This window comes from Haliotis asinina, chromosome 5, assembly GCF_037392515.1.
Source record: "Haliotis asinina isolate JCU_RB_2024 chromosome 5, JCU_Hal_asi_v2, whole genome shotgun sequence".
NCBI lineage: Eukaryota > Metazoa > Mollusca > Gastropoda > Lepetellida > Haliotidae > Haliotis > Haliotis asinina.
In genome coordinates, this window is record NC_090284.1 from 74,573,277 (window position 1) to 74,591,649 (window position 18,373).

General features: G+C 38.2%; 2 protein-coding genes across 3 annotated transcripts in view; one reads left to right on the plus strand and one right to left on the minus strand.

Annotated features, from left to right (window-relative positions):
- The window catches only part of LOC137285268 (SEC14-like protein 5), a 45,425-nt gene extending 32,962 nt beyond the window's left edge, over positions 1-12,463 (plus strand). The window contains exons 10-16 of one of the 2 annotated variants that reach the window (XM_067817586.1): positions 1,101-1,407; positions 2,647-2,784; positions 3,746-3,994; positions 5,028-5,173; positions 5,653-5,754; positions 6,639-6,668; positions 8,786-10,913. In XM_067817586.1, the coding sequence (XP_067673687.1) occupies positions 1,101-1,407; positions 2,647-2,784; positions 3,746-3,994; positions 5,028-5,173; positions 5,653-5,754; positions 6,639-6,668; positions 8,786-8,798 (985 nt within the window). In that variant the 3' untranslated portion in view covers positions 8,799-10,913. Of the gene's footprint in view, positions 1-1,100; positions 1,408-2,646; positions 2,785-3,745; positions 3,995-5,027; positions 5,174-5,652; positions 5,755-6,638; positions 6,669-8,785 lie in introns of both variants that reach the window. The other variant, XM_067817587.1, reaches the window with a different exon arrangement.
- Positions 12,464-14,063: 1,600 nt separating this feature from the next.
- Positions 14,064-18,373, minus strand: part of LOC137285269 (dynein beta chain, ciliary-like) — a 31,595-nt gene continuing 27,285 nt past the window's right edge. The window contains exons 43-46 of the mRNA XM_067817588.1: positions 17,583-17,894; positions 16,958-17,200; positions 14,905-15,093; positions 14,064-14,744 (exon numbers count right to left, since the gene is read on the minus strand). Coding sequence (XP_067673689.1) covers positions 14,127-14,744; positions 14,905-15,093; positions 16,958-17,200; positions 17,583-17,894 — 1,362 coding nt within the window. The 3' untranslated portion in view covers positions 14,064-14,126. The remainder of the gene's footprint in view (positions 14,745-14,904; positions 15,094-16,957; positions 17,201-17,582; positions 17,895-18,373) is intronic.

Below are 18,373 nucleotides of genomic sequence, written 5' to 3' on the forward strand. Positions count from 1 at the left end.
ATAGCTGAAGAGATTTAATGTAGTATGTGAAGATTCATTTGTTTTTAACCTTATCTCTAGTGAAGTAAGTTCACTGATTCACTGCATTACAGGTGTATATTTTCCTTATCCTGACTCATGCTTATCATGTTTATCTCCTCCCTCTATGCAAAGATAGTGGAACACTATCCTGCCGATACGTTCACATAACCAACCATGCTTGTCGCTCTCTCCTTCATCACCCAACGAGGACAGTTGGAGGCACTATGACTAAAAGTTTTTGCTTATATTTCGGTCCTTTAATCTAAATCATGTCATATTTGGTTTTTGGATTGTAATTATTATCGTCATGATGTAGAATCATGTACGTCCTCCAAGACTAAGACTTCAAGTACTAAATCATCGCTGACACAATGGACCAGCTCTTCTACGAATTCATTCAGCGACGACATCATCCCACTTGATGAATGAGTTGCCTATGATGAGCCTCTGCTTCTACTCCCTGAGGTACAGAGCATCAGCAAGACAGCATCAAGAAGTTCGACTGGATGTGTCCCGCCATCTCATAGATGAATATTGGAAGAACAGGATCGAAACTACCTCTGTTATAGTTCCCAAAGGAGGAAAGTACTGTACATGCATATATGTCAGTCAACAGAATCCAGCATGTCCTGACCCACCGCTATTTCTGCCTGATTCTGTAAGCATAATAAGCATAAGTCAGGATAAGGAAAAATATATGATTTTCTGAATAAAATTGATATATTTCTGACTCATGGCATCAAGAATGTGTCAAGCCCTCCTATCTGCTCCTCTCATTCACACTGAATTCACAGTAATTCTCTTGTTGAACTTATGTGATTTCAGAGAGCATGATTGTATGTTTGCTTCAATTAGAAGGGAACTTCAAGGGATTTCCAGTGTCTCGCTATCTTCACATAGAGGGAGGAGATAAGCATTATAAGCACGAGTCAGGAATTAGTATAAGATGTGAATTTTATTCAGAAAATTACATAAAACTCTGTGACAAAATTATCTGAAAATTGTTCCCACTAAGTTAATCGCCACCAGAATTACTACATGTTGATCAGTGTTGTTGCAGCCTTGCTCTTGTCTTCCAGTGCCTGTACATGTATAGTTGACTTGGACGGACTGAGTATGAGACATGTGTGGCGGCCAGGGGTACGAGCCCTGCTGCGTATCATCGAGATTGTCGAGGCTAACTACCCAGAAACAATGGGTCGTCTGCTTATTGTTAGAGCACCCCGTGTCTTCCCAGTGTTGTGGACACTTGTTAGTCCATTTATTGATGAGAATACACGCAAAAAGTTTATGATATATGGTGGAAATGACTACCAGAGTGCAGGTGGCCTGGTGGAGTTCATAGACAGCCAATATATTCCAGACTTCCTTGGTGGAGATTGTTTTGTAAGTATGTCAGCCAGCTGATACCATTCGAATCAAGTTGATAGCTATGGTTGCTAGGGATGTATCCATGCTTGTTTGGAGACCAGTATTGGGCTCCATGTTTACAGCAATGCCCATTGTCATATCAGTTGGCATAGGACCCGTGAAGGTTCCGGGGTAGAATAGGCCTTCAGCAACCCATGCTTGCTATTAAAGGCGACTCAGCTTGTCGTAAGAGGCAACTAACGGGATCGGGTGGTCAGGCTAGCTGACTTGGTTGACACATGTCATCGGTTCCCAAGTACGCAGATCGATGCTCATGTTGTTGATCACTGGATTGTCTGGTCCAGACTTGATTATTTACAGACCGCCGCCATATAGCTGGAATATTGCTGAGTGCGGCGTAAAACTAAAACTCACTCACTCAATCAGTTGGCATAGCCACTTTGGTGGGTACTAATTGTTGTTGCCAGTCATTTTGATGTGTTGCACAGCTGATCAGTCATTTTGATTTCCCTCAGCCCAGATAGCATGTTGGAATATGTATGGTAATATACAGCAGAAGAAGAGTGAAGACTATTTTTATGGATATACAACTTCTTTATTCTGTATAAGGAACATTTCGACATAGATTCAAATGTTGTCAAGCAAGTTGGGCCATTGATGTTAGAATCTATGTTTAAACATAGCCTGTACAGAATAAAGAAGTTGTATATCCATAAACATAGTCTTCATTCTTCATCCATCTCTAGATTCTAGAAAGCCAATCAAAGAAGAAAATATATGGTAGCTAAACACTGAGCTCACAGATTCCCACTGATTTTATGTCACATACTGGGTGATGAATTGCAAAACAAGCAATGTCAAATGTGGTTGTTGACCATTTGTCTAAGCAAGTGTCATCTGTACGTGAGGTGTTCGGGAATCTCAATAAGCTTGACATCAAGGGACGTAATTTTTTTTATCAGTTTCTTTGATGTTTTCTAGGAGATGGGTCCCCAGTACATCATGCTTGTCTCATTATGGTAATTCCAGATCCAGTAGGTCCCCATTGTCCCATAAACAGTGATCCTTTTCTCTGTGTGACTGTTAAAGGTACTACCTCAATAAATTAGCTTTCACTATAATTTCAACATTACAGGCTATTTCTGGTAGTTCAGTACTGTCATATACGTTGCGAGAGACATGAAGTGCAGAGTACTGATGTTTTGTTTAAGCTTGATGATGTTTCCTTAGATTGTTTATGCCATGGTGTTGCAGTGTGATGTTCCAGACGGCGGGCTGGTCCCGAAGTCCCTCTACCAGGAAGAACTAGTGGACAAGTCTCCAGATGAACCTCCTCTGTCTGTAGACAGCCTCTACAATACTGCTCACGTGGTCAAGGACTACCCACATGAGGTAACAGTGCTGAGAGGTGTTGCTATACATCAGGATGTCAACATACATTTCATGAAGATGGGGATGGTGTGTAGCCTATATGGTTAAGGCATTGTCATGCTGAAGACAAGGGTTCAATTCCCCATAGAGGCACAATATGTGAAGCCCATTTCTGGTGTCACATGCTGTAATATTGCTGCAGGATTGCTAAAAGTGGTGTAAAACCAAACACTCTTACTCATGAAGATTGAATGTACTGCTTGAGTGAAGTGGCTGTGGTTAAACTGCCATGCTGTGACACATCTACTGTCAAATGAAACAGGTTGTGTTTTATTTTACTTCTTGAGACTAGTAAATACCAAGCAGTGCTTCATCAGTTGTATGTTTTCATTGGGATTTATTGAGAAAGAATTGTAATAGCCATTTTCTGTGAACATTCTGACTAATTTTATTGCTGCTTGACTTGAAACATTCACAAACTCCTGCATTTGTAAAATGATGTTTCTCTCATTAGTTAGAGAATTAAGTTGTGCATTCTGCTTTTCTAGTCCACATATTTATTTATGTATTTATTGTATGGTCATCTTCAGTTAATCAACTGTTTGCGTAGGTAATGGTATATACACATAGTATAAGGGTTTAGTAAGTCAGATACATCCTCATTTCATAATGCTGTTTTGTTTGTTTATTTATCACTGCACTAAGCAATATCCATGTTATATGTTGCTGGTCTGTAAGTTATCGAACCTAGGCCGGACAATTTCATGTGCGTGTATCTATGCAAGTGGAAAAGGTCCAAGTCAGTGAGTCTGTTGGTTGTCACTTATATAACAAGCATTTGAATCTGTTGAAGAACACTCATGATTAAATCAACGCTCAGCTGTACAGGATTATATAGTCGTTCTACAATGATAACAATGAACAGAAATAATGTTGAAAGTTCATATTAGTAATCGGTAATTTCAACTGTAATGACTTGCAGAAACTGATTCAAGTTCCACAGAAAGGATGTGTAATAACCTGGGACTTTGACATCCTGAAGGGAGATGTAACATTTACTGTGTTTCGGTGTCGGGCATCACGTTCCACTGATCCCATTCATCAACACCATGTTAGCAGTGCCACAGGAGGTATCGGCTCTGTTCAATACATCGACAAAAGCATGGTGGTGGGTGTGGACATCAGCATCATGGAGCCTCCTCATATATGTCGTGATGGAGACAGTGTCCAGGTACATGTTATTTGTAATATCGAGACAGAGACAATGTCCAGGTCTATTGTGTGTGTAATGTTGGGGCAGAGACAGTGTCCAGGTACATGCAGAAATGCCAACCTCTATGAATTCATAACAGTCGCTACGAACATTAACTTCAAACTACACCAATACGATTCCGCTAAAAATCCTACAAAATTTGAATAAAATGCATTAAGATTCAGATATATAGACAAAAAACTGATATTTTCACCGATGAAATACATTTTTGGACTTCACGTATCTTCTATTCATCAAATTTATTGACATATTTGAACTGGAATGATTGCAAGTAACAAATGTAATTTAAGGGAAGCTGATTACAATACCTTTGCAATTTTACACATTTAGTTCCAGCGGAAATAATTTGACCATGTGACCCTAATATCAGTCATTTTTTCTCAGAATCCATCATGATTTTGTCTATTTGAAACTACTGTGTGCAATCTCTGTACATGATATATGTAATGTAGGGATGGAGACCGTGTTCAGGTACATGGTGTATATAATGTGGGGATGGAGACCGTGTCCAGGTACATGGTGTATATAATGTGGGGATGGAGACAGTGTCCAGGTACATGGTGTATATAATGTGGGGATGGAGACTGTGTCCAGGTACATGGTGTATATAATGTGGGGATGGAGACAGTGTCCAGGTACATGGTGTATGTAATAAGGGGATGGAGACTGTGGCCAGGTACATGGTGTATATAATGTGGGGATGGAGACCGTGTCCAGGTACATGGTGTATATAATGTGGGGATGGAGACCGTGTCCAGGTACATGGTGTATATAATGTGGGGATGGAGACAGTGTCCAGGTACGTGGTGTATATAATGTGGGGATGGAGACAGTGTCCAGGTACATGGTGTATATAATGTGGGGATGGAGACAGTGTCCAGGTACATGGTGTATATAATGTGGGGATGGAGACAGTGTCCAGGTACATGGTGTATGTAATGCGGCAATGTCGTGATGTAACACAAACATCCCTGCTGTTGTTCACATCCAGGGCACCCATGTGACCAGCCAAGCTGGTAGCTATATCCTCCAGTGGAAATACTTTGACTCTGCCAAGGCCAGTTTTGACTTCCCGCTCACCTCACACAAGTCAAAGGTCATGTACTACACAGAGTTGTTGCCTTCAGAAGCATTCAGGTAAGTCAGCTGACTTTCAGAAAATGGTATGTCATATGCATATTATGTGCACTGTCACCGGTTTCAAATTCCAAGTTGATATGGGCCCATAGTAGGATGCACAACTGCAATACATCAGTGGATTTTGAATTGAGTCCAGCTTGTGGTTAAATTCATTACTGACCTAAATATATATGTATTCAGAATGTATGTGTTGATATCTACTTGACATGTTGATATCTTACTTGACTTGTTGATGTCTGGTTGATTTGTTTGATGACATGTTGATTTCTACTTGACTCAACCCAGCGAATGTGCCACAATCTCTACTTTAATATGAAAGTGTAATCCCTAGTACAACACTGAACAGGTGTTATTTTTTAGCACTTTCTAAATTGCATTGTGTATTTATGACTGATAAGGCCTATAGTAGTGTCACCCATTGTTGTATTTGAGTGCAAGATTTGTTTTCAGTGAGAACCTATTGCTGTGTGTTACAGAGGGTCAATGAGCAGCCTACAGTCATGTCAGAGTGGGTTCTCATCCCTTAGTATTGGCACAAATCACAGCAGCCAGTCGGGAGCCAGCTCCTGTCCCTCCAGGTGATCAAGCCACTGACATCAGGGGTGCTGCATGCGGGAAATCTCAGTTTTGTAGTTAGCTTTCATGTGCTAATCTTGTAGTGAAGGAGATTCAACCTTATCTTCAATTTCATATGTACCAAGAATTGTTTAGTTCCAGATAATCAAAAATTCAATGTGAAGTAAATGTTTTCTTTTATATCAAAGTCTCCTTGGCAGTCAGTTTCAGCGTCTAAGAGGGATAATTCATGTACTGGATTTTGTTGGGTTTCAGTGTTTGGTAATTTGTAGCATCTGGTGTAAGATGCTGTTGTGTGTAGCATCTGGTGTAAGATGCTGTTGTGTGTAGCATCTCCTTCAGTACATCTGCATACCAGTGTATCTTTTTGTAGTGTATTGTAATAGTATTGTAGCTTGCATCATGCATGTTGGTTGTCTGTCCACCACATATATGTAATATTACAAAGCTTGCATATCCATCTACCAGATTGTTACAGTGTAGCATTCATGGTGCTCCATCAGACTGTTGTAGTGCTATGTATTGTGCATGCTGGGGTTTTGTAGTTGAGGGTTTCAGGGTTAATATGGCCTAACAACAGTTTGCAAATCAGGATACAAATACAATTAGCTGCCAACATGTTTTTACAAAGATCAACTTTTTTGTACTAGAATTAACACACTGAAGGTTTGAACATTGATTTCTATGTAACTATTATTACATTGGTGACAAGAATGAATTACAGAACTATAACTGAGAGGTCAGCCACGGATCACACATAAAGAAAGAATGAGTTTGTCAATGTGAATATATCTATGACTCTAGTCACATGTTTCCAACATATGTGACATCTGTATGAACTCGCAGTGACTACTAATGTGGTTAATATTGTGAATTATGATTTCAGGAGGAATCACTTGTTAACAATACCGTCTCAGTAAGTTTCTCCATGCAGTCACATTTGTTTAACACTTTAGTTTTGGGCAGTCTACAAAACAATAGAGTAGATTTGATTTTTTTAACACTTTTGTGTACACCAGGCATCTAGAATAACATGGCTGCATGTTCTTTGTTTACCCAGCCCTTCCATCACCTTTTCTTTGTGCTGGTAAGATGTAGTGTTAGTGTCAAGACTCCATTGCCACTTGAAACTAGTAACATGTCTCACACTGGGAATAGTTGTTCAAGGCTGGCCATGCCATAGGTGCTTTTATCATGTAACCTGCACAAAGTGAGAACATGTCTTTCTTTTGAGCATCAAACCATACCACTGTTCTGTCGTTAATGGTAACATTTTACTCACATTTTACCTAATGAATCTTTTATCTCGGTCTGCTTACAATTTAACCCTGTAAATATGTACAGAAAGAACCATCAATGACTATCAGTCCTCCTGTGTGGATGTACTGGGGTATTATTTTACATTGTTCAGTCTACTGTATGCCGAGAGTTTTTGTTTACCTCAGTATAGCATGATACTGACAAGTATATACTAGTATATATAGCTGAGGGAAAACCAACTTCTTTATTGCAATGAGTACATCAACCTACTCTGCTCAAATCATGAAGTAGCTATCAGATGTATATCAACCTGTCAATTGTATATAGTCAGCAGGAAGCAGTGACGCTCATTGCAGTGAAGAAGTTGACTATGATCCATAGAACTTGATATTCCTTCACCCATACCACTTCTAGAGTGCCTCTCACAGAAGTATATATAGCTGTCATCTTTTGTGTGGATGCATAGTACCATCTTTGTACATATGTGTACACTAAATATTTAATGAGTATTGTAAATATTTTCTTGAGCTCTTTAATTTCTTTGTAACACTTTTGTTACTGCCATTTCTTGAACATCCCATCTGAAGGTATTTACATTAAGTACAAGTTATATTTTGATTTATAGACATGTGTTCTTAAGAATAAATGGTACTGGGATCATAGAAGAATTGAAATAGTTACAATGTGATGTAAAAAGTTATCTTTTTTTGCAACAAAGATCTTTGGTCTTGGATCTAAGATTCACCTTGATTCTGGTTCATGCTTTGTGATTACCTAACCTGTGTTCAAGAATTTCACCTAACTAGTAGATGGTTTTGTGTGACCTTTGACTCTTTTTGTAGAGTTGACTTCACAAGATATGAAGGAAATGCTTTTAGAGAATATTGTAACTCACCGCTACATCATTGCCTCTTTGTCAGCCTTTATGCCATGTTGGGGCTTGTATAGTAATACTGAACCTTGTCTCTTTATCACTCTAAGTATAATTTGGAACAATATTCTTTCTTATTATCAGCATTTTCAGTTAAAATAAATTGATGAACTCTCTTAACCAAGGTGAATGTCCTCTATATTTCATGTGTGTAGGGAATGCCATTTGTCTGGGTTGGTGTGTAGAAATAAGAAATCAGAATGCTAAACAATAGCCATTGCTTTCTTTGCATCCTGTTTGTAAACGCCCAGTTGTCACTGATGTCAGTGATAACTATGTTGTGGATTAGTCTTGGTACAAGAAATCTTGGACTGATTTCTTTCGAAGTATATATTTGAATTGTTGAGGGAAGATCCTGCTGGGTATATGTCATGAGACATTGGATGACCACGGATGACTACTGATCTCGCTGGAGTTTCCTGTGCATGCATAACAGGCATGTAAAACCTACTCCCTGACTGTAGCCATCCTCCTGACATTGTACTGGCTCCCCGTTCATGGACAGTCTGTCTCTATCTCTCTCTCTTCTCTTTTCACAACTATTCTGGTAAGTTTCGGAATGTGACATTCATTTTAAAATACCCATGGTTTGTTTCAGTTATTCTTACATGTGTCAGTGGATCCAGGATTTGTTTTGACATATCATCTGAATGTTAGAGAAATCTGTGACTCTAGCCTTTCCTGACACACACAATGTAGTGAGCAGTGTAATATTGTGATCGACTTTACAAGGAAGTAACCAAAAGAATTGTAAGTGGATATGTCCTCTGCAAGCATGTTGGCCAACAAGGATGGTATGCAACAGGTTTAAGTAGAGCACTGATGAACTGTGTCTGTTTCAGAATCCGGAGATGACGACCACACTGACCAGCAGGACACAGCATGAGACAAAACAGCATTTAGTGTCAGTCGACCAAGCAGCCAACGCACAGTCTGTGACATGGCCTCCTGGGCATGTTACAGCATTGGACAGTAGTAGCATTACAATCAGGGAACTTCCATGTCTGACTTCCTCCCTCTTTAAGTCAACACCCACTCCCCCGACTCCGCACATATCAGCGTTTCATGTCAACTCAGGTTTACACCTGTTTCAGTTGTCTTGGGATTTTGGTTTTATTTGTTGTTTATCATCACATTCAGCAATGTTCCAACCACTGGTATGTAGAATTTCTGTAGATTCATCAAAGCGACTCCTATAATTACAAGCATGTTGTTAAATTATTTATTTTTGCTTATGAAATTTTTAGAAACATCTATGTGTTGCAGAAAAGCTTTTTCATTTTCACAGATTTGTTCTCCTAACACAACTAAATTGCTCTTAAGTTAGCTGTATAAGGCACCTAGAGATTAACACACAATGCATGTAATTTATATCTGTAGACTATTTTACTTAGGGTATGAAGATAGTGTGTTTACATTGACAAGCAAGATTTCCTATGTGATTACACAATGCCATTTAGAAAGTGGTCAAATGCAACATATGTCATATTGGGGATTTTACTTTCTTAGTAAAGTACAGATTCTAGTACTTTTTTGGGTTGAGTCGCATCTGGGATTCGAAACCCGAACCCTAGGAGTCTGGCACCTAATCGCCAGCGCACAAAGTCAGCTGTCTAGCGTGCTCAGCCACCGCGACTTCCAGTGTAGAATTTGTACTTAACTAAGTAAAGTGAAATCCCAAATATGACATGTTGCAAGGTTTCCTATGGAACTGAATTTTGAACAGTATCCCTAAAATCAGATCTTACTGCTCACAACAATCAGTAGAGCAGCATTAATATTTGATGTTACCGAGATTGGAAGTTTGATGGAACATGTAGACCAGAAATATGTGTATCTTTATGAATGTGCAGGTACAAGCAGTGTTCCACATCAATGAGATATCCTCCTGATGATGTCCACATTTCACAGACATATCACCAAAGTTATTTTACCTTCAGCAGTGATTTAATGACTTGCCATATGTATTTATCTCATGTTTAGTGAAGTAGTTGAACTGAGGAGGAGTTTGCTTGGCTGACTTCTGTCTTCTTTTCATTGGCAGCAGTTTTTACTTGCAATGCCCTGCCACTAGTTTGGTGTGTATGAGAATTTATTTACACCTTGAGGGTTTGTTTTATGTATTTTGTCAGCCTGATGTATTGAAAGGTGACGGACGTTTATGAGTTTTGCATGCAGTTTGACAAACTCCATTGCCATCTAGAGACTGCTCAGTGGACAATTTCACTCAAGAAACAGTGAATCTCAACACTATTATTTCTTATTCTAAGTTGGTGCATGTCTGAAGCTTCCATAAGTCCTTCAGGTATGGCTGTTTAGCACCATGGAACCCAATGTTTGAGAGATCTTAGAGTCAGAACATGCACTTCATGTTTTCCTGTTGTCATCTACATGTATTCATCCTCTTTCTTATTGAACAAGTTGAACATTAAAAGACCTTAGGGGAAAGGGAAGTAACATAATGTTTATTTTCATGAGCTGCAGAATTTGTATGTGCACAGTTGTTTCCCCATATCCTTGGCAGGATCTGCTGCTTCTGGGTATGAATCTCAGATTGATTATTATGTTTGGTCAGTCAACATCAAGCCAGTGATTGAGGGTTTAATGTCTAGAGCTGTGACAATATAGCTTAGTATTGATAATTGTGATACTTTATCTGATGAGAAATATATTGATACTTTTTTTGTACCATGATACATATCATTGACCTTAAAATTGTTAATTTTCACTATAAGTTGATTTGTCAAAATTTACTCTCTTGCTTGATGTAAAAATATACAGCACATCGTGATGTGAATCATATCGTTCCAAGATATCACAGTACCTACTGTATTGTGAATTTTCCGTATCGTCACACCTCTACCTACATCACTTTACGCTTCCCTCTAAGGTCAAACAGCCTTGCAGGAGTTCCATATTAAATGCTTATACTTTTAGTGAAAAACAAGGACAGTCATGAAAGAACAAAAATGCTCTCATATCTTGTTATTGTTTCAAAACGAATATGATTGTGACCAGCTGAAGCAGTTCAGCTACTATAAACCTGAAGCAGTGGCTGTTCAGATGTGTTGTCAAGAGTCAGGGATTCAACAGCTGAATTTGTTCCTTCACTCCCCCATTGTTTTAGGTGTTCCCTTGTCAGTTCTTGATAGTAGCACTTACGTTATGGCAACAACAGCAGCATCTGTTCATGCATAATTGGAGTCTTATGTTCAAGAGTTTTTAATGGCTGTGAATGTCTGGTGAGTATAGAGGAATTTGGCTACATATCAGAAATGATTATATATTTTTGTCATTTTCACTATCTTAGATCATATATATATGATACAGAAAAGGGTATTATTTATTCTAGATAATATGTTTAAGCCAGCGAATAAATGAAAATATTTCATCACCTGTTAATACTATGTGGATATTTTTTTAGTAAATGATAGGCTAAGTGCTGTCTTTTGTTTTCTTGCGTTCTATGTTGTCATGTTGTTGCATTTGATGACTGTTTTGATGCTGATCAGGGTTATGTCTTTTGTTTTAACACGTTGAACTACCAAGGCAATATTTAGGGAGCTTTTAACTTTTAACTCTCCAAGATGTTCTTTTTTCCTAATCTATTTCTTCTACCATGTTTTACAGAGTAACAAACACAATTGTTTCAGCTGAGAAACTGTATCATAATTTAAAAAAAACAAAAAAACTCATTCTTTGAATTTAAGTTTGTCTCATTTGTTTAATTTTCATTTTTTGTCATTATTATTTTTATCTATATGTTTATCTATATATCTACCTGTAGGATTTCGAACAGTGATTCTGATGCCAATGTGTAACTTGAGTAACTATACTGCATGAGACATTTGGCAAAACAAAGAGAGAAACGAAAAGGAAAGCCAGTTGGAGTAGTCATTTCTGCTTTTACAAGCAAGTGCAATATATATACTCCTCACTGCCAGTTAACTGAAGTGGTAGCTTAAGTGCATGAAGTGTGTTTGCTACAGAGCACAATCCCTATTTTGCCATGTTTGGCCTCAAGTGAATGCAAGCCCATGTCATTCTTGTTCAGTTTCCTTTGATGAGTTTGGTGGAATGATTTACTACTAACAGATACAAATTGTTACTCTGACCCAGTAGGTTTTGTTTGTTGAGTAACTGACAAGGAATATTTTTCATTTCGGCTTACCAGGACATGTCTTCTGCCTGCTCAAATTCAACTGATATATGTAATACATCAAGGTTAAACATTAAGTTCAAAATTTGATCATAAAACAATATATCCTACTATGCGGTTTTGTATGCTTATTTTGCCAGAGCGATTGTTATGCAATCTTTGCATAAAATTAAGAATAAAAATTGTAAGGATGGCTTTCTACTGTCCATATACACTAGCTTTCATTTAGTGACTGGAACAGGAGAATCTCTTCAACCCTTCAACTTACTGGCCTCCACATTTTTATGTATGAAGTACCTCTGGAAGGTACATTGTTATGATTGTTATGTTAAATATCCTGAAATAAACATACTTGGAATAACTACAGATTTTGTCATTTGTTAAAACAAGAATTTATATTTTGTGTTGGGGCGATGAAGTAGCGTAATGGCTAAGCGTTCACTCGTCACACCGAAGACTCAAGCTTGATTCCCCACATGGGTACAATGTGTGAAGTGAATATCAGTGATCATATTGCTAACATTGTGCAAAACTCAGCCCTCTCACTCATGATATTTTGTATCCCAAATCAGCTTGTTGATTTACTATGGCTTTTACCAGTGTTCAAAAGCTTAACTTATTGAGTCCTTGTGATAATCATTTAACACTTTACAGTAATAGTTGATGTTTCAAATTCAAAACTAGCATGTAATCATCCATTATATTCGACCTAATATGGCGTTACAGTAATCATGACATACAATTCCCTAATCATAATAAGATTACTTGTAAATTATGAAAAAAAAACCGGAAATGTTTCTAAAATGGAATTTTTTCTAAGAATCAAACTATACTGTGGCCCACCTGACAGGCAGACAGGGTGACAGCATTCATGTAACACACTAGAACTACATGTCAGGGACCATCGCAAAGTAAAATGTGTCGGTATCAATGCTGGTCCAAGACTGAGTGGAATTGCAACAGGTGAAACTCGCCTGACACAGTTCTCACAAAAGAAGCATGCACAAGCTCTTTAATGTGTCCAGGGTATACGTTCCAACAAGTCTCCGTTATACCTTAGATGTTTCTACACCTTCGCCAGGTGATTTTATGTGATTTTATTGCTCCCTTATGATGTGAACCTCAAGTGGGAAGAGAATGGAGTATAATATGTGGTTTCTCCCCACTGTCATTTTGCTGAAATATTGCTATACGCAGCTTAAAAGTAAACTCACTCTGTTCTTTGAAGTGAGAACTATCATGATGTACCCACTCAAAATTAAAATAATCCAACATAACAAGGATGTAGTACATAAATAATTTATTTAGTGTAAATGTAACATGGCAACAACTGTTTGAATGGTATTCATTTCCAAAAAATAACAGCTGGAAAGAATGAAAATAACATCACAAATTGCAGCAATAAATACAAGTACAACAGGAGATGAATGGACGGGTGTTCTTTCAAAATAACATTCAATATCTTATCAACAAAAATAGTTTCAATGATGCTACTTTTGAAATCAACATTCATTAAGACTACCATGCTTAATACTGATATTATAGACATGAAAAACAAGAGATAACCACAATAAAGTTTTTAAGTGGTAAAGATCACTTTTATGACATGTTGAAAACAGGCTTTGTAATTTGTATTAATGCAATAACTTGAATACTTCCAACAAATCAACTGCTTCAAAATTTTAAACAAACCTTAAGAAGTAAATACAGCTGTTACAGGAATACTGGCTTTCGTGAAAGCAATCAATAGTTGAATAATTCTTGTGCTATGAAAATTTGTATTGTCTTGACTAGCACATAAATATTTCCAAACGTAACTCATCATTACGTTACTTAATACTTTTTTCATTTTGGAAGAAAACCAGATACAGTTTGCTGGCATTTTGGTGCAATGGTTATGATCTCATGGAACAATGTCTTTGCATTAAATTCACAGTTTTTCACAGGTAATTTGTTACTACCTATATCTTATTTGCCACACTTCTATGATACAAAACTATCCCAATTCAGAATCAATTTATTCTCTATGTCTGAAGCAGAAGAGCCACTCCTCCAAGGATCCATTTGCTGGCCTTCTCTTTGGTCTTGAGATTGAAGGTCCAGACGAATGTTGGACCACGTGATTTGGTCTTGTAGACTGGACACTCATAGACGTTCCTTGTGTCGACTCTGTCTACAGGGATGGCCTTGATGAACATGACTGGCATGGCTGGAGCCAGTTCTTTGAGACGAGCTTCTGATATCATACCCGTCTGTGTGTCCCATCGTGCTCCCTCCATGTAGAAACCATGTACATATGCACCTTCCCTTGGAGGCCCTGCCATATCCTCTCGGACTTTCTTTGTGACATCACATTGCAAGAACATTCGGTCAAGAGGCCACTCGTTCTTACGAGCCATCTGCTGCATGATAGCAGTCAGGAATGACTGTGGGTTGAAGAAGCCACCCAGCCAGACAGAGGCAGGCAACTGGAAGTCTGAGCTCCAGGATTCCAGCTGCTTGACCCTCTGCAGCAGGTCAGCATACCACAAACCCAGGGTGAAAAGTGATGGGTATGCCCGTTTTGTCCAGTTTGCTGGCACCAAGTCCATGAACAGGGAATTACTTAAATCTTCCATGTCGGCTGTGATGGTGAGCTCACCCTGCAATACATAACCAGGGCTAGCATTGTACAAGTTGTTGAATGAAATGATATGAAAAAAATATATATATATAAGATGTAAATTTATAAACATCTGTGTCACTGATATTGCCAAAAGGAATTGTGAAGACAAGATTTTCACTGTGAAGATATGTACTCACCTTGAGACCAAGGTCGAGTTCTTTGAGTGACCTCCTCATCTCATTTGACAGCATGTTCATCCTCTCACACTCCTGGAAGGCAACCACTACATAGGGTGTTCGCTCCTCGGGTGGTACCTTGGCCATGATCTCCACCATGTTGAATTCGTCAGGTAGTTTCTCAACGATTTCATCCAGTATTTGCTTCACCTTAATCATTTAGTAAACAGCATATGATATATTATCATGGAATCTCACTGGTAAATAACTTCATATCAACATAACAAAGTCAAGCAAAAAAGGTAAAACATAATTTGTTGAAGATTAAACTATTGCTTTATCGGATTTATCCAATCCACGTTTTATTTATGAATTACTCTGTAACAGTTCTTAGTTTAGATGTTCATTACATCAAATACATTAATTGAAGTACAATATTTGAATTTAAAGAAAATTTCATCACAGTTCTATTTATTCCAATAAAAAGACTTCATAAGAAATGTGTTTGCACCATGAATCATGCATGTGACAGAACAACATCTACCTATTGTGTCCCTAGCTTCAGAACAACAATCAACTCCTCTTTTGTGTATTGAAATTGTATATACTTATCTACACTCACAAACAAAAGGTTAACCAAACTCCATGCCCTATGTAACTTGTATCAAAGCTATAATGTTACTGTACATAAATTTTGTTACGTAATTCAGAACAGACCTATTGACATTTACTAATGAACATTGGAAACATCATGCTACTATCTGAAACTTGTCCTTCGTATAACACATTCCAAGAATGTAGCTTGTGAGGTAAGGAGTAAGTCCCTTGACACAATTTCTTTCCTTATTATTCATTAAATTTTGGATAACTTCATACTTTACACATTTATCAAATAGAGAAACTCTTTTTATCTATTGCCTTATTACATCTAAATACTTGAATGAGGAGATATGACATAATTGTCAGTTCCTCCAACTATTGGAGACAACTTATAACACTACTGAATTTGTACAGGCAGAATCCTCCTACAAACTAAAGCTTTTTTTCCATGAGCATTTCCTAAACAAAAATAACGCTCCTGAATTGCAGTATATACCATTTTCCCTGTGACATGCAACATTGCAAGAGGTGTTCTGTAGAGGTCAACAATGAAAGTGATTTTGGGGTGAACTATAAGTATACTCATGCACTGTGATGTACTGTGTCCACCATCAAATTGAATCACACCAGACATCAATAAGGTGATACACCTTGCTCATGAACTGAGAATTAATAATGTTTATGGTTTAGCGTCAATGTTGTCGGATTTGGACAGGCATATTCAGGTATGTGTGATTAAAGTCACAAATGTTAAAACCTTACTTCAGTGCAATGTCTCAGCCACCTTAATGGTATCATAAACTCTTCATTTAGCTTTACAATCACACAAACTATTCTATGACTGTGGCACAACTACGACACAGATCAAAGGTTTACGTCAGCATGCCAACCATGGCATCTGTGCTATTTTACATGCAATACTATGTGATATATACAACACATGTCAGCATTAATCTGTTGTATTAAAGCTGTACTCAAGCTGCCATGTAAAGTGTTTTTGTACAAAGATGTACATAATGAAAACAGTAAAGTGCGTGATGAATGCTAGGGGTAGTTCCCCATACCAGTACTGAATTAATTGCCATCTCAACACTTGTTTTTTGTCCAGATATCTGTAAATATGGAAGTGTCACAAAAGTTGAATCAAAGTCTATGGTTAGCTTAACATCAATCGGTGTGGATCCACTTAAGTGTGGAATGTCACTGAATGTCACTGTATTTGACAATCAGTCAGGAAGCAGTAGCAGCTGTCAACACTGGAGCCATTTATAGTGTGTGCGAACCCACCTGAACTTATGTACTTATGTAAACTTTACATACACAGTAACATTACTGCTTGAGGTAATTGCTAATAATAACCTGATAAAAAACTTTTTCTCCCCTTCTTTATGCACGAAAAATGGATAAAATAACAAAAATGACTTCAAATATAATTCTATCCATAACCCCAACAGGATTGTGGACATGTACTGACCTTCTCCTCCCTGCTTACTCCAGCCCCTGCCCCAGCACCTGCATCTCGAGGCTGCATCTCAAACACTGTACGGAACAGATTCTCTGATGTTGTGGTCAAGAATTCAATCTCAGCATTGGGATGGAGGCCATAAAGATAAGGACTCTCTGGTGGCAGGACTTCAGTAATGTAGCTATGGTAACCCTTGTAGTCAGAGTTCGGAGGCACAGGGAAGCCTGGAGCCAGGTACAGCTCTCCATCAAGCTTAAACATACATAGTTACATATAACATTTAAAGTTCCACCAGGAGTGCCAGCCATTTTGTTATAAATTACATGAGTTACTTTCTAGGTAAGATGAAGAATTGTAGTCTAGATCTTGAGAGAATACATAAGAAAATGTCAACTACTTCTCAATGTTTAATGGGGATGGAAAAATGTCAAGATTGAAGTGTCTACTTGCTTGGCAATGTCGTCTTCCACACAATGATTGCTAATATCACTGAACTGACTAATTTACAGCTTCACTTCACTTTCTACACATGTGCACATTTCCGTACATAGCAGATCTCTTTGATTTGATAATGTTTGGAAATATCACAGTTTCAGACATCAACTTGTATATCTATCTGAAAGACACTGCTTACCATGTCTACATGCATGTACACCTCCAGGTAGGTCTTACACAAGCGTCTGTCCCAGTCATCTGTGATGTGGCCACCATACATAATCTCTCCAAACAGGTACCGCAGATCTTCCCATGGAACTTTGGCATTAGCTTCAAGATAGTTGTACAACACATTGACACTGATAGTCAGATCACCAGTGTTGTATGGGTACACCCTGTTCCATCCCTGGGGGCCGAACTTTCGCCTCTCACACACCACTGCATGGAAGTAGCAGAGAGAGAAGAGAATACTCTTAAACTCAGTCTCTCTGGCGCACATCTCTAGGGTATCCTGAAAATAGATTAAAAGTTGTAGAATAGGCCTTCAGCAACCCATGCTTGCCATAAGAGGCGACTAATGGGATGGGGTGGTCAGGCTCGCTGATTTGGTTGACACATGTCATCGGTTCCCAATTGCACAGGTTGATGCTCTTGTTGTTGGTCACTGAAATTGTCTGGTCCAGACTCGATTATTTACAGACCGCTGCCATATAGCGGGAATGTTGCTGGGTGCGGCGTAAAAATAAACTCCCTCACTCCCTCAAGAGTTGTTTAAAAGTTCCATGTTACCTAACCCAAATGAAGATTATTAATTAAGAATATTTGGTTTTCTGTATTTGTCAGATACAATTACTTTCTTCTTCCATTTACTGAACACTCAGAGATAGCAGGCAACATAACTAAAACAAAGTTGTAATGAGAAAAAGAAAAACTACACATTGCACAATAGGTCTGTAAAACAGAACAAAAGTCCTGGGCCCAGATTTTCGA